At 45.5% G+C, this 16273-nt stretch overlaps 2 protein-coding genes and 1 non-coding gene across 3 annotated transcripts; 2 read left to right on the forward strand and 1 right to left on the reverse strand.

Annotated features, from left to right (window-relative positions):
• On the forward strand, positions 1–73 carry TRNAV-CAC. The gene has a single exon. It is a non-coding gene; the product is annotated as a tRNA-Val (tRNA).
• Positions 74–4290: 4217 nt separating this feature from the next.
• LOC123034591 (histone H1-like) lies at positions 4291–5270 on the forward strand. The gene has a single exon (XM_044452046.1). The coding sequence runs from the start codon at positions 4298–4300 to the stop codon at positions 4805–4807; it is 510 nt and encodes a 169-aa protein (XP_044307981.1). The 5' UTR covers positions 4291–4297; the 3' UTR covers positions 4808–5270.
• Positions 5271–14939: 9669 nt separating this feature from the next.
• LOC123034416 (vespryn-like) lies at positions 14940–16273 on the reverse strand. Its single transcript, XM_044451739.1, has 3 exons — positions 16204–16273; positions 15577–15672; positions 14940–15430 (listed from the first exon to the last, which is right to left on the reverse strand). Exons 1-3 carry the CDS (start codon positions 16271–16273, stop codon positions 14940–14942), a joined length of 657 nt encoding a protein of 218 aa, XP_044307674.1.

Raw genomic sequence — 16273 nt, forward strand, 5'->3', positions numbered from 1 at the left:
GTTTCTGTAGTGTAGTGGTTATCACGTTCGCCTCACACGCGAAAGGTCCCCGGTTCGAAACCGGGCAGAAACAACAACAGATAGCTTTTTTTCCACTCTTCTGCCATCTGCCTTATAGAGGCTATAGAATGAAGCTTTGGTTGAAAATTTAGTTTGAAAATGCCTGGTGTTGTATAGATTAGTTTAAACAGACAAATCATCACTGTGCTTGAATTACACATCTCTTCCATTGTTTTCTAAGGATTATTTGAATTTATAAATTCGTTAAGAGAAATCTGTCATGTTTTGATACAGGACTTTGTTCTGACATTGAACAATTACATTAATTGTACTAGCATTCTGATGAAGATCTGAAAAAAAGAAATAAAATATGTGAATTTATTTTGTAAAAAAGATGTATGAATTTAAAGAACTTGTTAACCATACAGAGAGCCTCAGCTATTGGGTGGTATAAAATGTAATAAAGAAAGAACTTGCAGTCATGGTTTTATTACTTCTACACAATCAACTCTGAATACAGACTGATTCATTGAGTGTGTTCACTTACCAAGTCGATCACTTATTTGTTCATGCATGAAATCTTATGCATGTTTAGACCAAAGACCTGCAACTCACAGCATTCTCCAGCCAGCGTGTCTTGAACATTTTTTCGGTCTAAACATGCATTGGATTGTACTGAAAAGCTGCAATCCCAAAGACACTTTTATTTATTTATTTAGAAGGCTTCTATGAAAAGCTGCAATCCCAAATATACTTTTTAAAATTAATTAATTAATTAATTAATTAGGCTTCTATGCTGCCCCATTCGCCGAAGCCTCGGGGCGGCTCACAATAATAAATAAGGACAGTATAAAACTATAATATGAATCGACCTGGCCCGAAAAATAAAATAAATAAATAATATCAACAATTAAAATAGCGTTTGAATACAAAGGTCTTCGCCTGGCACCGAAAAACAAATAACGACAGCGCCAGGCGGACCTCTCCAGGCGGACCAGGCGAATGGGGAGCGCATTCCATAGATTGGGCACCACTGCAGAGAAAGCCCTCCTCCGAGTATGCACCCTCCTAATATCCTTCATAGAAGGTTCCCGGAGGGTTCCCGGAGGAGGGCCTCTCCCGCTGATCTCAAGGGGCGGGCGGGCGGGCATATATGAAGAAAGTCCTATTGAACTCAGTGGGGCTTACTTCTGAGTTGTCATCCTTAGGCCTGCACTATAAAGTTGTAGTCCTAAACCTCACTGAAATCAACAGGGCTGATTCTTGCCTAAACATCTAATCAACTCAAGTCACTTCTCCCTCCAATATATTCTGAAATTATGACCCTTCCTGTCTGACCTCTTGAAAGCTCTGTTCTATGATCTCACCTATCACCTTGACGACGCCTACCTTTTGTTTTTGACCTTGATCCCTCTCATTTCAATTCACGACTCAGCTGCCCAGCATTACTGTGGATGATGGATGTTGTAGTCCTACATACAGAGGGCAGCAGGTTGAGAAAGGCTGCTTTGCACCCATAAGCCAGTGAAACAAAGCTCAGTTTATGTGACTGAGTGAGACACAGTGGGTTGATTCCAGACCAAGCTAGCTGGACTTGGATGCCAAATCATTGAGTCAATTTAGCTGTGCCCATACTCCCATTGATTCCAATGGGAATGAACAGTTCAGTCTGTTTGTGGGGACCAAGAAGTGGATCTGTCATCTCATTCCTAGCTCTGCTTCTGCTGGCCAGGGCAGACTGGGGCTGTTCCTATCATAGGACAATTTGCTGCAGGTTTTTTAACCCCTGGTGGGCTGTCATGCAAATTATTTACCCCATGGGGAGGCTGCAGCTCAGGTGCCTACCCTTTGGAACAAGCTGTGTTGTGTAAACCTGGCTTCTGTGAGGAGGGTTAAAATCCTTGCTCCCAGGGCTTGCGCAACAAGACAACCCCCAGTGGGGGCTGCATATACCACCTGCCACCCATGGACATCATGGCCCATACAGACCACACAATCTGGCTGTGGAGTGCGTGGCAGGCGCCATCTGGCTGTTCAGTTCAGCAGAGCTGTGACACACACACTGCCAGCAGTGGAGAGAAGCTTGCTCTGCCAGCCCCAGTGCTGGTGCATCCGTCATGGCCTCCGATTTGGTCAGTCTGGGGGAATGGAGAGGCTCCAAATTCAACCACAGGATGCCAGCCAAACAGAAATGCTTTCAGCCCGAAGTTTAAAACATTTTTACAATCTCAAATACAGTAAATGCTCAGAGACTTTCTCTGCTTGTTGCTTTGCACATTTTTAGTTGTTTAATTTTTATAGGAGGCATCTAGATACTGTAAATAAATATTGAAGGCATTAAAAAGACCAAGCCAGACACCTTGCTTCTTATCTGAAAGAAAACCACCCTTCCTGGAGCAAATTCTATGAAAAATTCTATTAGACATACAGAGAACGCATCCTGAATTTCAAGCTGCTCTACAACCTAATCCATTCTGCTTCTTTATCTCCAGGGACTACATTCTGTTCCTTATTCTGCTCCATACATTCTCTTTTCTTGAGAAACTTCACTGAAATAAAAAGGCGTTTACATGGCTATTTTCCCAGTAGGCCTACTTGATAAGAAAATATTTGAAGCCTGAACATTTTCTATAAAGTACCTAAAGTACCAATAATGTTATACATAGCTGACACACAGGGACATGTAGTATTTTGCAGCTAAGAGTTGATATTTGAAGCACTGAAAAATTTGAAAGATCTGCCCTATTAAGTGTTCCCCTTCATGTTTTAATAATAAAAATAAAAAGCTGTTCCAACTGAAGAAGATATGAGGGAGAAGCAACTCTGACGGAAGTTTTTTTCCCCTTTCCCCTGTTCATTTTTCCTTTTATGGTGCGTTCGTTTACATTGTAAGCCTGTGGCAGAGTTGTTTTAATGATCATATGTAAACTGCTCTGGGATATTTTTTTGGTTGAGGAGAGGGGGAAACATATTTTAAATAACTAAATAAATAACAGACTGTTACACTTACAAATTTTGCTTCGTTAATTTTATAGGCATGTAAATTAATGGCTCACATTTTATAGGCTCGCACAAACCCTCCCCTCCCCCGTCTTAGGACAACTGGCTGTCAGGTGTCACAAACGGTCCTCAGCCCCCTGCATAAAATGGGATGAAAGTCCATATAAATGCAGCACGACTGCCGTGCTATAAACTGCTTCTATGTAGTCAGAACATCAGGTACTTCCTCCAAGCACGCTAACATTACTGGATGAAATGAAGGCTAGAATTCTAGACTTTAGCACTCCTCTAGCACTCCTAATCAAAACGGGTGGCCAGTCTATACCACTTAGATAGGAGTAAAACACCCTGAACTCAGTGCAACCTACTTCTGATTATATAGTAGAGAGCTGCCATCCTGTGCATACGGTGGGGCCAGTGTATGATCGACTGTACAGCTACAATAGTTTGCCAAGAGTTCAGAAATTAATGGGGCTTTCTTCTGAGAATGTCTGAGCAGGATTTCATTGGTAGTAGTATTTGCATGGCAATGTAGAAAATTGCTGATAACTGAAAACATGAAACAAAGAAAGAAAATGGGTGAGATGAGTTTTGCAGTTAAACTGCTTTTCCTATCATTTCTGCATGAATGGGGAAGGTCCCTGCATCCTTGAGATGCAGAATAACATCTCAGGAACACTCATACCTTTTAATGACACTATAGTATTTTATCCCTTTATGCCAACTCTTTTCACATTTTGGTACCTTTTTATTTGCCAGTCATTTTAATTGCTTACTTGTAGCTTAATTTTATGCTGGCGTTTATTATGTCATAATCAGTTGCTGTGGATCACTTGTCCTTTTGTTGTTATTACTATTGACTTGGTTTATGCGGTTTATTTTTTTATTAGTATGTATATGTTTTGATTTTATGTTTTTGTTGTTTAAAACTTTAAATAATAAATACATATACACTGGCTACCTTCATATTAACTGCCACCATCACACATGACACTTCTCCATTTTCTTCCACTTGGAAAGGGGGGGAAGAACACCCCAAAACTCCAGTGAAACGTGCATGATCAGAGGAGGTAATAGTTTCCGCCAGATTGGAAGAGCGACCTCACCCCCTTTTTAATGGCTTCATAAAAGTTCGGGTTGTACGCGGAGCTGGACCTGAGTGAAAACTATGGACCTCACCAACTAGCGAGGAAGAAAACGAACATCAGCAAGCTGATTCGCTCTACGTCACACCCAACGCTATATAAAGAGCACTCGCCGCGCTGGCTTCTCAGAAGGGCTTCCAGCAGGTGGCAGAATGGCCCACGGACAGCGGCGGGGAAGCTCGGCTTCGGCGGGACCTTCAAGCACGGGCTCTTCTGAGCTGGGGAAAAGGAAGAACCGTCTTTCTGGTTCGCTGTCTCATCTTATTCTTCAGACCCTCGAAGCCCAAAATCTGTCGCGAAAAGGTTTGTCGCTGGCAGCGCTCAAGAAGTTGCTCGCTGAAGCTGGGTACAATGTAAGGAGGAATAACAGCCGCCTGAAAAGGGAGCTGCACAACTTGGTTTCTAGCGGATTATTGGTCCGCGTAAGTGGCAGCGGCGCGTCGGGCTCCTTCAAGCGCAGCAGCAGTCGGGAGAGAAAGGCCACGGGCAAATCGCAAAAGGGGAAACGCAAAAAAGCGGCGGGCAACAAAGAGCCCACAAAGAAACCCAGGAAGACGCAGTCAGCGGTTAATAAGCCCAAAGGTCTCCAGAGCAGAACATCAGCTGCTCTCGGTAGGAAACGCCTGCTCAACAAGCATCCCTCAGCGGAGCGTGTCTGCTAACCAACCTCCTCCCTTCGCCGTCACCAAAAGGCTCTTTTAAGAGCCACTCACGACTTTGGGGAAGGGCTGGCGCATTAGCGAAGGCCCACACCTTTTCTCCATCCGAGGCTTCTACAATCTAATACTTAAAAAAATCTTTTGAAATTCGAGTATTCCTCCGGATCTTTACATTGTTTGACTAAGTTTAGTTAAGCGTGTTGCATGCCATATACGCTGGTGTACGTTCACTGAGCTGGGTGGTAATAATACTGACCAGTAATTTTACAAGTCTCGTGGAATATTAGAATTAAGAAATGAAAATTACCGTTTTGATTTTAAACTATTTCAAAAGAAAATCATGCTTTCTTCCGTTGAGGCAAATGACACAAAAGTTCCTATGGCTCGATTCTTACCGTTTATTTTTTTTCCACTGGTTACACATTCTTTGAAACTGCAAACTTGAATAAAAATAAGCCTCAATTAACCCAATTGTCAAAACAAAGTATTCTATTCTATTGCAAGCTTAAACAGGACACTGAGGGGCAAAGAGATTGTTCTGAATTAAACACAATTTCCAAACCTAGAAATAGACTGATTTCAGCTGCAGTGCCCTTGTTAAATAATTTTCAGAAACTAAAATTTAATTAGGAGTTTTAACTTCTTCCCAGCTTCCTTGTATGCAAATTTATCAGCCCTGTGATCCAAAAAGTACATTCTATATTGCTGAGGAGCCGAAGCTGTCTGGGCTGCTCTTAAGATACAGCACAAAATAACGTGTAAAATTTTAAAAATTTAAAACTAGAGTATGAAATAGCCAAAAAATAAAATAAACTCTACCAACAGTACAAAGATTTAAATAAAGGATTCCAAGCAACCAAGACTGACACTAAAATTCGGTTTTCAACCAACGTCAACAGCCAGGTGGACCACTCCGGGGAATCCATTCCATCACCGGGACTCCATTTCCACATAATAGGACAAGGCCTAAACACTTTCTATTATCTTTTCTCAAACTTATTTATTCTACACCATTTTGACTCAAATTCAACCCCGTGGTTTTTACGCAGAACTAAGTCCACCAAATATAACGGCAACTTATTTACAAGCAAACACTGTATGTAGGACAGCAGCATTAAAAAATGGGACAGCCAACAAGCTCCTTCCTTCCCATTTTATCTAAAAACTACTTTACCCCTATGGACACATCGCTTACAACAGTCCTGCATGCGCTCTATTAAGAACAGCCGAGCCGCCCCTGAAAAGGGCCTTGAGGGTCCGCTACTCTATACCGCGCGGCCAAGTCTTTACTTGCCGTCACTTTAGCAAGAGCTTGAGTCACTTGAGTCACTTTAGCAAGAGCAGAGACTCAGCGATCCAGCAGGTAGTCCCAGCTTTCTTTCGCAAACTCGCAGTCTAATGCTAGCTAGGCGGCAACGCGCTCTGCGCAGGAACGCCTTCTTCCATCGGAGACGTTCCCCAGAAGTCTGCACCGCCAGGTGGAGATAGCGCGCTATTTTCCGGCTCTTCTCGTTGCCCCAACAGCGCTGCCGGCCAGCTTTCGACAGGGACGTATTCAGGAACCGTATCCGAAAGCTCCGATCCTACCTACGCATTTCTTTTTCTGAAGCAATCGGTGCACTAGGAGCGGCCACTCTTGCAGCCCGGGCTTGCCCTTTACTTCTGATCTAGCCACAACCTAATCGTACGACGTTCTTTGCCTACGATGGTGCAGGAATTTTAAAAAGCACATGCCTTTGCCTAATTTTATAGTCCAGAAAATGAAGCCTCCTAAATATGATTAGGCAGAGCCCATGAACGACTACGGAAGGAGAGCCTGTTCTGTCCCATGGGAAGCAAAAACCAGTAAGATTTTTGCGAGATTAAATTGGTCTAAGATTTGCAGCAATAAAATATTTTTGCCCTAGGTTTTCAAGCAAATTCTAGCAATTTAAGTAAGAAAGCATGCATGGCACAGATTTTCTTTTCCTGGTCTGAGATTTAGTTTTCGTGTAGAAAGTTAAAACCAGAATAATCAGGTGGTTGGAGAATATTCTGGAAAGAAAAGGGCTACAAAATGGAGCCTTTTAAGTTGAACTGAAAAGGGAGGAGGAATGTGATAGGCATATCAAAGCATGCATAGTATAGAGAAAGTGGCCAGAAACACAGAAACTTCATAGCTCAGTAGGGTTTTGAATTTGTCCCAAGTCCTAATTCAATACTCTAACCACTACACCATACTAATTCTATAATGCAAAATAAAATAAAATGGCTGCAAAGGAGACTACCTGATTACCCCATGAATTCTGCCTTAAGTTCCATGAAGGAAAAAGCTGGAGTATACATATGAAATGTTCAAAAGACGAGTTCAATGTATCATTTCATATTTGAATATTATTATTATTATTATCATTATTATTACATTTCTATGCCGCCCCTTGCCGAAACCTCGGGGCGGCTTACAACATGATAAAATACATTGAAATACAATAGTACATAATAAATTACCATTAAATATAAAAATACAAAAAATACATTGATTTACAAATACAAAATTAAAATTATCAGTATAAAATAAAAATATAGGAGGAGAAAGAGAAGGAAGAAGAAGTTGCCCAGGCCAGATCATATGTTTTAACATCTAGGTAGGTTTAGCTTAGACAACACTTGCTCTGCGTCTAAAGTGTTTTCAGGCCTAGCCTGGAGGATCAAGTCATTGGATGAGTTGGAACAAGCAGGAATGTTCTGGCCCCTTTACATGACCACGTCTGAATCAATTCAGACATGGTTCTGTGTTGCGGCTTCTTGAACTAAGCCCCCACCTCTTTCAGCCCATGGACCCATTTGAAATTTTGAGAAAGTGTAGTGTCTGTTGTTACAAAATGGATGCCACTGGCAGGGCAGGCTCACAAAATGGCTGCCGTGGCAGCCCATCTGATCACAAAGCACGCATTTCACTGTAGTGAGTCTACAGGCAAGTGCAGGAAATTGAAACCGAGCCAGAAGTGAGGTTTTAGCCCCAGAACCCAAAACCTCTCTTCCTCCTCCTCATCATCTGTAGTAATATATTTCTATCCTACCTTTTTCTCTTGCAAGAAATCCAAGGCAGTTTACAAGATTCTTTTCCTTACAACAGCAGTCCTGTCAAGTAGATTAATCTGAGAGGCACTGACTGATGCAAAGTCACCCAGTTATGCTGTGTGGGGGCTAGAACCTGCATGTCCTGACTCCTAGTCCAACACTAACTATCCCATACTTTAAACTGGTTCTCCTCTCCGTTGGACCTGTTTTTACAGGATGCAAGCTAGTGTTTTTAAAAGAAAAGCAACTTACCATTCCTGAGTACATGGAAGGGGGGTGGTGGTGGTCTGACCACCAAACTGCTTTGAATCCACATTCCCCCCTCTCTGAGAGATGTTTACCTCTTAACACATGAAATCCACTCACTCTATACATTTTTCTCTTTCTTTGATGGTCAAGTTTGCCTCCACAGCTCAATATAGATTCCCTCCTCACTTTTGCTTTTCCTTGCTCTAAAACAACTGTGAAAATGGCTGGAGAACCTGGGAGAGACCGTTGGAGATGAGCTGGTGAAAGGGCCCGGGTGAAATTCCATGAGTGCATAATAAATGCCTTGTTCACAGAAGTCCATTACATTTCAGTTGTGCAAGAAAGTAGAATGAAAGTCTCATGTTGCTGCAAATGCAGTATATTACAGTTGTACAGTAGCACCAGCTTGTGTCTGGATAATGAAATATATGGAAAGGCAAGATAAAGACACATCCCAGAAAAACCACTATGTAAAGATGCACTCTTGGAAGAAGCTGCAGAAAACTGCGGGTTAAATGCCCCGTGTAGTTAGGTCCAAAGTGTAGGACTCAAATAATGGCAGAAAACCTGCAAAGTAACTATTCCACTTTTAAGAGATATTATCTATGTGGCAGTTTTTCCCTGCTATGTGATGACAGAAGTTGCACCACAGAGGGGGACCATTGAGAAACGAGAGAGAGGTATTGCACGCTCAGGGGAAACACCAAGGTTTGCAATGTGCATGCAGGCAAAAACAAAAACCCTTATAGTGACAAAGCAGCAACCCTAAAACAGTGAAATGCAGACTGAGCCTGTCCACTAGTCATGAAATGCTGTCTGGTGGATAAGAAAAACCAAGGAGATGAGCATCCCTAATACACAGACAGCAATGCTGCAATATTTTGTTGCAGTGCATCACACTGCCAGGCTTCTAATCACAAGACAAAATTACCAGTTGCACACTGCTACGTGGACATAGTAGTTATCTTTATTAAGCATTTTTGTGGTTCTGGATATCATTTGTTTGCTTTTTAATAAAAAAAATGCACTCTAAGGTCGTCTGCCTTGGAATGGGGTGACCCTAGCTCCTGCTGAGCCGTTTAGTACTGGAGGAAGCACTGGCCTTGAGCCTTTGCTGAGGAAAAGCCGCCTTCCCCCTGGCACTCCTGTGCCCCTGAGCTGCTGCTGCCTTCTTACCCTTGCAATAGCCAGTCTTCTTCACGTTGAGCTTTTCTTTGCTGTAGGGACTTCCCTGCCCCAGTGCTGAGGCCGTGACCTGGCTGCTGGGACACCTAGAACTTTTGGAAGTTGTTTTGCCCGCAGGCCTTCCTGCTTTCTTTGAAGACGATGCTCCTCTGCCTTTGGTGTTCCTGGCTCTCTTAGTTGCAGAAGCAGTCTGTCCACTGGAGTGGTGGGGTCGTTTTGTTTTGGACACAGCATTGCTACCAGCACTGACTGATCTTTTAGCAGTAGAAACGGCTCTTTTGAGGAGCATCTGCAATCTTTTCGCAGAGCCGCCCTTGCTGGTGGATTGTTTTGGCTGCGTTTCTCCTGGCTGCAGCTTCTTTCCACGAGCTTCTCCAATCTTCCTTCTAGAGCTCCTTCCTTGTTTGGCTTGTCCTCTTATGTTTTCTGAAGCACACAAGGTACTTTTCTCTGCTCCCGCCTTCTTTATCCCTACGATTTTCTCAGAGCTTTCAAATGTTTTGCGGTCTGATTCCAGATACTTTCTGACTACAAAAAAGGTGGAGCCCTTGCTCCGCGTCATACGCACCAAGGCCCCCTTTGACACCAGTGAGTGTAGCCTCTTCTTAACGTTGGGGCAGTGCTTGCTCACGTTGTAGCCCTTTGTGCTGAGCACTTCCTTCAGCTCTGCAAAGCTGAAGCCCTTGTCCGACTCACACGAGGCAATAGCTCGGACAAGGACCCCTGAGATACTAGGGAGGGTCTCAATCGACTTACAAGGAATCAGACTTTTCTGTTTTTCCATCGATCTGGTAGTTACTGTTGGCACTCCAATGAAATTCGTTGCTCTTTTCTTCTTCCGACCGGGCTCCCTTCCTCCAGGGTCTGGGGTCTGCGTTCCTGCAGGCACCATCACCTCCTGCACTGCCATTTCTTCTCCCGAGGTTGCTGCCACCGCCCCCTCCATTGCTCACCATCTGCTGCCTCTGCTGAGACTGAGCTCTGGGCCTCCTACCTGAACAATTTATGTCTCTGCAGCAAACACAATGGAACCCACCTCTCTAGCGTCTGTTACCAAGAGCCAATCACCTCGCTCTATTCTGTTCTTGAGAACTCTCCTTTCAGAAACCTACCCCGCCCACATTATTTTCATCCTATCAGAACAGCCATTGAATAGGCGCTATGTTTCCTTATCTCCCTACCAAGAAAATAGGCTTCTTTAAACCTGTAGCAAATCCAGGGGAATTATAGCAGCCCTGCATGGGAGCCACTAGCCTTCCTCTAATAGGCCCTCCTGCAAGAAGGGGGTCTTCAGCAGCTGGGAAGACAGTGACTAGGTTCAGACAACGCACTAACCCACAGTCAAGGGTTGAATATGGGTTGAGGTTCAACCATGGGCTGCTGTTGAAACATGGGTTATTGCATTGTCTGAACCCAGCCACCCTAACAAACAATGGTGAACAACCCACTGTTCACAATATGTCCACAAATCATGGGTTATTAGTGGTTCACAAGCCTTGGCTTCTTAGCATAGCTGGGTTCAGGCACATGATAACCCACATTTCAACAATAACCCACACACAACCCTTACTCAACCCTTGAGTGTGGATTATGGTGTTAATGCCTTTCTCGAAACAACTCTGCTTCCTGCTTACATGCTTGAGAACCCTTTAGAAATGTTTTTTCTTCCTGCTTCCATTTAAAGCAGGGGTGTCAAAACCTTTCAGCCCAAAAGCCAAATGCCATTTTGGAGAAGTTCTCAGAGACCACATTCCAGTGGTGGGCAGGGGCAAAGGCAAAATGAGGCAGGACCAAAGTACCAAAAATATCAGCAGACCTCTTACTTCCAAGCAACCAAGCCCCAGCAGAGGCACTGTGACAGTGCAAGAGCTGGGAAATCACCAAATGATCCATAGTCAGGAGAAAGGGCATGGCCGTCTGGGATGGACTTGGTAGGCACCCAGGTAGACCAGATTTGGACTGCAGGCTTGAGGTTTAATGCTGTAAAGGAAACAAGTATAAATCTCATCAGTCTTCATCAAGCTTTGGAAACCTCTCAGAGATCTTTGTCTATTGAGCCGTACAGAAATGAAATGATATGGAAACCGTGTTCAGTTGACCAACATGAGGGTCTCTCAATGTGTGTTAGCCAGGGAGGGGCAGAATTGCATTCACTGGCCCCTTCTCTGACCTTCACGTATTCTCCTGGTTCTTTGCAGGACCTTTCAGTGTTGATGGTGTATACAGGTCCAGCAAGCACAATTCTGTTGTTCGTCACCCACACCAACAATCTCATTTTGCTCTGAAATGGCACAATGATGATAATAAAAGTTTTATATAAAGAAAAGGAGCCCCTAATTTCAGCAACTGAAGACATGTGCCTTGTTGCTAGGAGTAATTGTATCATCATAATGTTGATTGTGATGCAGTCATCTGGGCAGTATCTCTGTCTGTGGTTCAATAAATAGTCAGCTGGGCTACAGGTGTGCAGATTAGCCAGGCTAGAGTTGGTAGGGGTGGGCAACCTGTGGCCTTCCAGATGTTTTGGACCACAACTCCCGCCAGCTTTAGCAAGCATAAGCAACAGTAAGAGATGTTGTGAGTTGTAGGCCAACATTTCTGGAGAGGCCCTGGAGGAGGACGCCATGTAAAGCACCCACAAACCACTGTTACCGAGGAATCACAAGTGCACATTAAATGTCCCACATAGAGAAGCCTTAGAAGTCCGGTCTCTCAGGCCCCTAAGAGTTTCTCAGCTGCTGGGAGGTTTCATCAATTTTATTGAATGGGAAGGTGGCATTACAAAGTGTAATCTTCTAGCAGAAATGTCAGCTTTAATTCACCCACAGCAATGGAGGAGCCGCTTGGATCGTTTTTCTCTCCTTGCAGCTTGTGCAGAAAGAACCGCACCAGCTGCTTCTCGGAGGTCATAGAGGTGACCATAGAGGGGTAGTGAAGAGCATGCTCTGGGGGTGGGAAGGGCAGAAATTGGGTCTGACAGGATACAGCCTATTGCCATGGTGCACCATCCTCCTTCCCACCCCATCTGAAGCGCCACAGCGAGGTGGGCAAGGTTGGCCATTTAGCTGATTGACAAGGTGGGGGCAGCAGAGCAAATGGCCTTGGTGGACCTTCCTCTGCACAGGATGCTCATAATCCTCCAAATTCGGATTCTGGGGGGCATCCCCATCAGATTGCACCCTGTCAAATTTATTGCAGCATAATCTTTCGTGGAGCCTCGATCAGATGCATGAACTCTGTCCTTCAAATGGCAAACTTAGACACACATGCTGGGGTTATGGGGAGAGATGTGAACTATACTGTCAGGGAACTCAAATGCAGAAATGCAGACTGAGAACTTTTGTTGTTCTTGCTGCAACAGTCTGACGCAGCCAGGTGCACATATAGCTGCCTGCACACACGATTGCTCTGTCCTGTTTAGCAGGAAGCTGTGCGCCTGCAAAGCAACACCGCAATCCAGTCATTTGGAGGGGAAGGTCCAAGCCCCATCCCTTCCTCCCCTGTCAGCTGATGGATTGGCAAGGTTCTCCCCCACTGCCACCACACAATGGCCTGTCCTTGACAGCCCTGCATAGTTCTTGCAAAATCAAGGTTGTGGCTTCCTTTATGGAATCAATCCATCGCATGTTTAGTCTTCCTTTTCTTCTGCCTTTGATTTTCCCTAGCACAATTGTCTTCTCCAGGGAGTTTTGCCTTTTTACAGTGTGTCCACAGGCCAACAGCCTCAATTTTATCATTTTTGCTTCTAGGGAAAGTTGAAGCCCTACAAGAAGGCTTTGTTGGAACTGGCTGAATGTTTTAAGATTCTTCTTAACTGTGTCATTTCGTGTGCCCTGTGGACAGGGAATACATCTGATCTCTGGTTGGTCCACACAATTCCTTTTCTCACTAAAATTACTGTGTGGTAGTCAGGATGGTTGGAAGATGTTTCCTCAGTAGGAGCTTATGGAATTTCTCTCTTGAGTGCTTTGAATGTGAGAGCCATCAGTGCTTCAAGAAGGTGAGCCACACATTCCACTTCCTCCACCTGGGAGCAGCACTTATGCTCTGCCTATATATTTGTCCATAAAGCAACTGAAATTGGACAGACCTGTTTGAGGCTGACATGTCGTGCCTCTATCTGATGAAGTGGACAGGGTTCAAAGAATGTATTTCATCAGCTCAATAAACAAGCTGTTTATTAATGTCTCAGCTTGTTCAGCTTGTGGACAGAACCCACAAACGCTCATTTCCATCTCGGAGGGCCAGAGCAAGCCCTGCTCCCCCTTTCCCAGTGTTTCCCCCAGGCCCCTGCTGCATCTTCCCGGGCAGTGGGTGGGCGCTCTGAAGAGGGCATCTGAGGCCAAGCCGAAGTGGGCAGGCTACACTGGAGAGCTCTGCTGGTGCCCCCATCCTGTGGCACCTGCCTCAGGGGAGCAGTGGGGCCACAGGGGCTTCTGGAGCCCTCTGGAGCACCATTTCCTCTTGGCTCTCCCTGTGGGCAAATGCCCCAGTGGGAAAGGGGCAAGCAGCACCACTCGCCTATGGCCTGAGGGGCATGGGAGAGCTGTTCCTCATGTCCCCACATGAGTCATATTCCAGTAGCTGAAGGACTTCAGAAATAAAGGAACCCAAACACAAGAGTTTAAGGACTTTAACATTGCATTTTTCAGAGAAGTAAAGTACAGCTAATTAAGAAGCCTAACATTTCTCATTTTATACACATGCTCGGCATTCCTAGTGTCTCATCTGCCTTTTCTGGGGGGCTTCACTCCACAAAGCATCTATTGTGTTCTCATGACCCCGCACTCACTGGAGTTTGTGGGGCCTTTTCACAACATCTTTGCCCTACAGAGCATCTCCTGTGGTTTCCAGCCTTTTTCTTTTGAAGCCTGGTGTTAAATTTTAAACTGCATCACATTGGAAGAAAAGCCTCCTGAGAAATTGCAAATCTGTTATGGTGCAGTGCAATGCTATCTTGTGGTTGGTTAACAGAAAACATTAAAAGGCCCAGAAAGTCATACTCTGGGGGGGAAAGCTGTGTAAAGGACCCATTTTTCCTCCTGCAAAGAGGGGAAGCAGCCTCAATAAATCAGTGGATTAAACTCCTCCTGCAGAGAAGCCAGAAGACTGACTGGGAGCAAAATGGTGAAGCCTTTATAAATAAGGAGAATAGCTCAGGAGCAGGTTATGCGTGTCGGGTATGGAAAGCCCCTCAGAGTATTCAAAGGTATTGAGGAGCCCTGCTGCATTTGCAGGATCACCCCAGGTGGTGGACAAACACTCCTAGGAGCTGACGGTGATATAACACGGACTTTTGCTGTGCGTGATGTTTGCATTCACCCATTTTGTCCCACTGGTTAAACAGGCCACAATTCCTGTTCTGTACTGAAGTCAACTTTCTGGGAAAATGCACTCCTGCCTACAGTTCTGGCAGAACTTATACAAGGAAGCATGAAAGGGATGTCAAAGGAGGTGCCCAGGTCTGCAAAGGGTAAGGTGTAAAGTACAGCTAATTAAGAAGACTAACATTTCTTAGGCAAATTTCTTTGCCCTCCGAATGGCAAAGGGGCTGTGAAGCTCTTGACTATGAAGCTGCATGGAGTTCTAGGGAAACTCAGACTCCATTCCTGCTTGGCACATCACTTCTAACATGTCAGCGTTACAAGGAGAGGACAACCGTTCCCCCTACATAGAAGAAGGGAAAAACTTTTTCCCCATTGAAAGAGGCCTGCACTTCAGTGACTTGGTTTCCCATGTAAAAAGTCACTAATTGCTCATCATAATCCAAGAAGACCCCGATGGTTCCAGTTGGATTTGGAGGGGGAGGCCTGGACAAGCCACTTTCTGCCCGAGAAAGCCACCAGAGACCCTTTTGCCAAATCCCTTCCTCGGGGGAGAGGCGGAGGTACTCTTTCCTTTTCACGGACTTCCGGGCCACCCCCACGGCCCACTCCCTCTGATTCCCATACACCACCTCCCAGTAGTGTTTCCCTGACGTGAACCCGGGAGACCCCAGCAAGCAGGGCGTGCTGTTGAATCTCTCTGGATTGTCAGGCACATGCTCCGGTCTAGGGACATTCTCCACCTTCTTGTTATTTTCCGTGACGGCAAGGGAGGGATGCGCCGTTTCTGGGTCGAAAGTCACGTCAGCTGCAGGGGAGACAGAAGAGCGGCCTGTTAGAAGCCAAGCCGAGCCCGGGAGGGAGTGTGGCGACGCCAGTGCGGGAGGAGCAAGCCCGTCCTCAGGGCCCTTCTCCAGCTCCCCTCAGCCCCATCTTATCAGGCCCATCCTTTACTCGTGTAGGCTTTCAGCGGTGCTGCAGCCAGGGCCTTTCCGCCACCTTCCTGCGCCGCAAGAAAGCACGACGACAGCCACAGGAGGAAGCCGAGTCCTGTGGAGGGATAGAGAGAAGCAAGTCACGGGCTTTGCGAGTGCTCTGCCATCTTTATGGTGGTTGCCTTCACGCCAACCCTGTGAGGTGGGTCACTATTTTTCCCTAGACTACAGAGAGAGTGAGCTGAGACTTGGCAACTCGTCCACTGCTGTCTCCAGGGGGCAGTGGGACCTGGCGTTGGTTGTGCTCTCAAGATCAGCAAAGAGACCACAAGTCCAGCACCAGTTGCGGCTCATTTTGCTTGGGGCACACAAGATGTTCAGGGGCTATGCAAGAAGTGTTCCAGCTTGCACAACCCCCTCTTTCAGTTTAAGGGGGATAATTTGCTTGTGCTCCCCCAAATCTTGAAGCCATCAGACACTGGGCTCACTGCAGGACACAAGGGTCCTCAGCTTGCTTGACTGTGGGTGGAATTGTGTCTATCATCCCCAAGGCCAGGCCTGGCATGTTCACCCCCACTGGGACCGTGCCAGCACTGCACTGTGAAGCAGTGGGGAGGGAAGGAATGGCAGAGTTTTTATTCATTACCTGTGAATTTCTGCAGGACATGGCTTGTTGGTGGGATATTCAGGAACCTGAGATGAGAGCCTGCAGGCAT

Source organism: Varanus komodoensis, unplaced genomic scaffold, assembly GCF_004798865.1.
Source record: "Varanus komodoensis strain SLA01 unplaced genomic scaffold, ASM479886v1 scaffold6_4, whole genome shotgun sequence".
In the NCBI taxonomy this organism is placed as follows: domain Eukaryota; kingdom Metazoa; phylum Chordata; class Lepidosauria; order Squamata; family Varanidae; genus Varanus; species Varanus komodoensis.

What these genes read in the sequence shown, in the direction of transcription:
- LOC123034591 (XM_044452046.1), top strand. Translation starts at nt 4,298, where the DNA reads ATGGCCCACGGACAGCGGCGGGGAAGCTCGGCTTCGGCGGGACCTTCA.
- LOC123034416 (XM_044451739.1), bottom strand. Translation starts at nt 16,273, where the DNA reads ATGCCTGCAGGCTCTCATCTCAGGTTCCTGAATATCCCACCAACAAGC. An exon ending in TGTCCTGCAGAAATTCACAG is followed by an intron (nt 15,673 to 16,203) that starts GTAATGAATAAA and finishes ATCCCTCCACAG; the next exon opens with GACTCGGCTTCCTCCTGTGG. An exon ending in ACCGCTGAAAGCCTACACGA is followed by an intron (nt 15,431 to 15,576) that starts GTAAAGGATGGG and finishes TCTCCCCTGCAG; the next exon opens with CTGACGTGACTTTCGACCCA.